The 6,000-nt window shown below is 46.1% G+C and overlaps 1 protein-coding gene across 4 annotated transcripts in view; it reads left to right on the top strand.

Annotated features, from left to right (window-relative positions):
• Positions 1–6,000, top strand: part of Tiam1 (T cell lymphoma invasion and metastasis 1) — a 421,384-nt gene that overhangs the window by 391,778 nt on the left and 23,606 nt on the right. For all 4 annotated transcript variants that reach the window (XM_023705557.1, XM_004645347.2, XM_023705559.1 and 1 more), the window contains 3 exons: positions 847–955; positions 5,064–5,243; positions 5,322–5,440. In XM_023705557.1, coding sequence (XP_023561325.1) covers positions 847–955; positions 5,064–5,243; positions 5,322–5,440 — 408 coding nt within the window. The remainder of the gene's footprint in view (positions 1–846; positions 956–5,063; positions 5,244–5,321; positions 5,441–6,000) is intronic.

Genomic DNA, 6,000 nt, shown 5'->3' on the forward strand with positions numbered 1-6,000 from the left:
GGATAATGATCTCTTTTCACAGGGTCAGATGGCTCCTGCTGATGCCCTTCTGAATAGGGCGCTGGGAAAGTAGAATGCGTAGGGAGAAGATTCAGATGGTTGATTATAGGTGGTCTAAAGAAACTTTTTTTTTTTTTTTTTGGTCAGCAGATACTCAAAACTTACGGTGTATTAGATCAGTTGCACTGGTAGGAGCCCAGTGTATGACTCAAGTCCAAAATGTTAATTGCTTGCTTGGACGTAGCTTTTAGCTCTCTGCCTTAATGAACAAAGCCACTGTCTGAGCAAGACGTGAGTGGTGTGAACTCATGAAAGGTATTTTCCCGAAGCTCATTCATTCATATAGGCTGAAGAGATGGCTCCTAAGTCCCGCAGTTGGGCGGGTTTTTTGCTGCAACATTACTATATTCTTACCTGCTCCTAGCTAGAAGTGCAGAGCAGGTTCTGGAGGGAATGGATGTGGTGCCCAAGGGACGTGTGTGTTTTACTTTTGGAAGTGTGAGCATTTCCTACTTTTACGTGTTTCGTCACATCTGCCTACTGACAGGAATTCACAAAAGAATTCAGGAGATGTCTGTCTTTTCCATACTGTACCTTTCCTTATCAACTTTCCAAGCATCCTGGAGAGCTCATTAAAAGACAGAGGTCTGGAAAGCCAGGGGTAGCGCCATTGTGAACATCTATCACATACCTTTGTAAGCCCTTGGCTGGCTTGAGTGGAAAGACAGATAGGCAGGGATGCTGTTCTGTGGGGAGGGAGGTAGACGCATGCAGCCTGCTGTACCTGTGGAGACCGCTGGGTGAGGAGGAAGATGAACCAATTGTGCCTTTTCTCATTAAATCCAGAAAGTGCTGTTCTCTCTGGGGGGATCCTTTCTGTACTATGCCGACCGCTTCAAGCTCTACAGTGCCTTCTGCGCCAGCCACACGAAAGTCCCCAAGGTCCTGGTGAAAGGTGAGTGCTGTGTGATGGGGGCAGGCCCAGGTATCTGTTGTCATTTCACATTCGTGTGTGAGACTGCAGTTACTGGTCTTCCCAAGAGTCACTGCTATGTTGGAAAGACAACAGATGCGGATAATGCAGAATGAAAGACATTAATAGATGAATTAATCATTATTATTTTTTCTTCTAGTGAAAGTGTTGACTTGGCTGTTCTGGGCCAGAATTGATAGCTCATTTTGCAATTTTGTTTAAAAATCCCTACTTTGTCCCTGTTTTTCATTGATGAAGTCAAGCTTCTTCTCTTAACCTACCACACTTTAAATACCTTTTTGAGGAGTTACTTCTTTCTTTTAACTATTTTTGTCCCTCGGTGCACGAAAACTGCTACTGACATCCCTACCAAAGTTGTTTCACTTATGTACCCAAAACTGCTCTAGTTACAGTTATTTTTGCACAGATCAAAGTAGAATTTTTATGTTGGCGAGATACTTTTTTCTTTATGCTTTTACTTACTTTGGCAGTGCTGAGGATCAAACCCAAGGCCCTGTGCATGCTAGCCAAATGCCCTACCGCTGAGCTGGCTGAGCTGTACCCCGTTCCAGATACTTTTCTTTACCTGTTCTGAGGAGGTGGTGCAATAGCTCGAGAGTCCCCAGAAAGCAATTGTATTTCCGTAGCTCACTATGTGGAGCTGGTGATGGTGGAGTCCATAGTTGGCTGGCTCCAAGGCAGGGCATCATGGCAGAGGGGCTTTGTGGAGGAGTGGTTCGTAGCAACAGACAGAAGGCAGCAAGCGAGGAGCAGCAGTGAGCCCGCCTTCCTTCTCTCCCTTTATGTCCCACCCAGGCTGCAAGCCTATTGATTGGTGCCACCCGCACCCAGGGTGGGGCTTCCGTTACCCGCACCCTAGTCCAGTCCCCTTCAAAACTCCCCACCAATGACCAGATTTGGCTATGGTAGTGGCAGCGGCATCTAGATAAAAGCCGTGACAGCGGGGCATGCGGTCAGTGGGAAGTCTTGGCTTCAGACTTCAACACCACAATCAAATAAAGACAGAAAGAAAAATTTTTACAGTTAGAAGGAATTAGTTTTAGTGTTCCACACTACAGTAGGGTGACTATAGTTAACAATAATATTATGTATTTTAAAATAATAAGATTTTGAGTGTTCCTAACATAGAGAAATGATAAATGAGGAGATTGATATGCTAACTGCAGTGATTTGATCATTCTGTATTGTATATATTTATTGAAATACCACACTCTGCTCACCCCTAAATGTGTGTAGTTATTATCTATTTAAAAAGCTCCACTTCTGGGCCAGGGTGATAGCTCCGTAGAACAAGTGCATGCCTGGCAAGTGCAAGGTCCTGAGTTCAATCCCTGGTACTGAAAGAAAAAAAAAAGCTCTACCTCTGTTGAAGCAAAAGCTTTTCACAAGTCAATGTAACACTATATATATATATATATATATATATATATATATATATATATATATATGAATTATCCAGTAATATAAATAAAGGCACCCCTCTTCCCAAAAAAGTATTAAAGAAACATTTTCTTGGTAAACAGTAGACTCAGTAGACTGTTTAGTTTCAAAGAATCTCTGGAAATCAGCCTGTTATTTCCCAACATTTCCCTGTGCCTGCCAAGTGAACATCTGCTAATCAAGTCCCTTGATATGTAAATAATTTCCATGTGTTATGGGTAGATTTGCTGCCAAAGAGAACTAGCTCAACTTAATTTAAAACCTATTAAAAGAAATATTACTGTAATATGGGTCTCGGGTAATCGAAGTGCTTGTCCCAGATAATGACAGACTGAATGGTTGTGACAGTCCGTGCAGCAGGATTCTAGGAAGCTTCTTGTCATGCTGGGAGACCTTAACCACATTTTTATGTGCCACATTGGTCATACAGTTCCAAGATAGGGCGTATGTTTCTTTTTAAAACTTATTGATCACTACTTGTTATCAAAATGTTGAAGTAACCATTTTAGCTCCATGTGAAATTATATATCCATTACATTTCTTTGAGCAATTAGTGCTTTTTTAAAATCACTCAATTAGATTAAATTCACCCTGATGGATTTTTAATTCAAGAACATTATTTTTTGCATCTGAAAAATATTGCGGTAATGTTTAAAACTATCCCTTCAAACAGCAGGCATGACCTACATTTTCCTAATTGCTGAATGAGCCAGGAACATGGAAAACACATCTGGAGCTCCCACGAGACTCACAGCTGGGCGGGGTGGAGCAGCCCCCCCATGCGCCCCAGGCGCAGTGAAGTGTGCTTTGTGGGCTCGAGGCCCACATGGGGCTTTCAGACTTGCTCTCCAGTGTGTGGGAGGGTGGGGCTCCTGGGTTTCTTCTCAACATGCTCAAACACCTGGGTGCCTCTGGAAACCGGGGCTGCCCTGGCACATAGGCCAGCGGGCCACTCACTTATAGTGGTCTTTTTCTTCAGGGATCTCTTCGAGGGGAGCAGAAGGGGCTGGACTCTTGGAATCTGATTCCTTGTGATAAGATTTAACAACAGTAAAAAAGATTGTAAGGTCTTCCTCCATGATCACTTTATTTTTTAATTGAATAAAGATAGAAGAATCACTGCAATGTCATCTCGCCCTATTGCAGTGTCCTTGGGGTGATTAGCCTGTGTACCTACCCCTGGTGAAGGGGAAGACACACACACACAGAGGTATGCCCACTGAGTTTTAGAAATTGTTATTCATTTAGTCGAGATCTGTCTGAGTTCCTCTGACATGTGGGTGCTGTTATAAAAAGTACTGACTCCTGGGGAAGCAGCACTTAATTTCTAATAGGCAAAAGTCACCTAGATGAATGTCTAGATTCTGAGTGTGTAGGAAGTGTTTGTACAAAATGTTGATTTGTTTTTTGGTTCACTCTAAAGGAGGCAGCTCAGGAATCGTCAGGTGGAAGAGTGGCATAGGGCACAGTGCAGGGGAGGGGCTGGAAGCCCAGTGCTTGCTCTGGGCAGGTCATCCTGCTAGCACCAGCCTCGACGCTTCTTGTGTCCACTGACACTGTCCCTTGGATAGATCTTCCCCTCTCTTCGCAGCATTGGTTTGCACCTGGAAAGCGCTGGCCATGTCTTCTGTAGTCTAATGGCAGATTCTTGTCTGCTGGATGGGCCCCCCAGCTCCTCACCTACCCAGCTCCCTAGCTCCCCAGGGCCCTTGTAGGCCCAGCTGGGACACAGGTGCAAGCAAAGCTGGTGAGGAAAGTGCTGCCCGAGCTCTGCTCAGGTCCCTGCCCTGTGAGCGCTAACTCCTAACTAAGGGAGCACCAAGTTGACAGTGAACAGATTCTGAGGGAGGGCAGCGCAGCTCCACACGGCCACTGCTGGCAGGAGCTGCTGCTTCTGTGCTTCCCTGGTTGTGTTCCAGAGCAAGTCCGCCAGAGTTGAAATGCTTGAGAGGTTAGGCAAGCCGGGTAAGGTATACACAGAGTGTAGGTTTTGCTGTTAGTCAGGGATGGGTAGGCGAGTGGATTGCTACCATGTTTGTCACGCACAGATCCCAGGATGAGGGCTTTGTGTTCCAAGGGGAAGCTATGGGGTTGGTTAGAAGACTGAGGAAGGACAGCTAGAAGTGGGCAGACTTGCCGTGGCTTGAGGGAAATGCTGTGAGGCTGCAAAGCAGGTTCAGCCTTGCCGGCTTGGATAATTTCCACAAGCTCTGGGTTCTAGTAGAAGCCAAGGTAGGCCCCCCCAGGGTGATGGGGCAGGAGAAAGTGACCTGTCAGAGGTTCACAGGGGAGATGGTGATTCTGAATTGATGCTTGCAGGTAAGTCCTTGACTACCTTCAGGCCCTGGCTTGTCCTGTGAGGAGTCTTACAGACTCATTAAGTAAAAACATCAGCATACAATGATATGCATATTAGGAGGAGAAACAGCAGTCCTGAAAGCCCAGGCTGAGAGGCTCACTGGCTGGGGCCCTTCAGCCTATCTGGGTGACAGCCAGCAGTTTTCTGTATAAGCTGAGCCTGCCCTGCCCTCTCCTTCCTTCCTGTGAAGGAGGCACCTTGAAGCCATTCCCCGGAAGTGGACGGTACCTAGAGAGGCCCGCCTGACCATCTCTATTTAAACCCTTCCAGCCAAGACTGACACAGCTTTCAAGGCGTTCTTGGATGCCCAGAACCCGCGGCAGCAGCACTCGTCCACGCTGGAGTCTTACCTCATCAAGCCCATCCAGAGGGTCCTCAAGTACCCGCTGCTGCTCAGGGAGCTCTTCGCCCTGACCGACGCGGAGAGCGAGGAGCACTACCACCTGGACGGTGAGCAGCGCCCGCCTCCCCTGTGCGGCCCGAGAGGGTTCTGAGCGGCCTCTTCACTTCTGGCTTGTGCTCTTCTAGTGGCCATCAAGACCATGAACAAGGTTGCCAGTCACATCAACGAAATGCAGAAGATCCACGAAGAGTTCGGGGCTGTGTTTGACCAGCTGATAGCTGAGCAGACTGGGGAGAAGAAGGAGGTAAGGAAGCCTTTTTCTTGCCAGGTCTCTCAGGACTTGGTTTTGCTGGCTTTTTTTTTTTTTTTAAATAAGGTGCTCTCTGGGGATACAGTAGTCATGCGATTGCTTAGGTTGGTCTAGCTTTTGTCCTTTGTCCAGGGCTACATTTTGTGATTTTCTTCTCCAGCTGGACTGTTTCTTAGTTTGATCTTAGCCAAAAGGCTGAGAATTGACTATTTCTTACTATAGGAAGCTCACTAATAGCATTTGGGATCTCTGCTTTTGTTCTAACTTAAGTGTGAAGATGGCCTCTTATTACCACAGCTGGACTATTTTAAGACTCTTGTCTTCAAGATCAGAACAGCATCTGGCATATAATAGGTGTTGGATAAATGTTAATTGGATGAATGTAAGTTTCTTTTTTTCCCCTTTTCTTCAGGGTACTCAAAAACCTAGGTAGAAGCAGTGAGAGGTACAGAAAGGCTATAGGGAGCTAAAAGTTGTGTCCCAAGGTCTTCCAAGAATAAAAATGTCCATAGAGCTGAGGCAATATATGATGATCCCCTGCCAGTGTGCTTGTC

The sequence above is a fragment of the Octodon degus genome, unplaced genomic scaffold (genome assembly GCF_000260255.1).
Source record: "Octodon degus isolate 3935 unplaced genomic scaffold, OctDeg1.0 scaffold00225, whole genome shotgun sequence".
NCBI lineage: Eukaryota > Metazoa > Chordata > Mammalia > Rodentia > Octodontidae > Octodon > Octodon degus.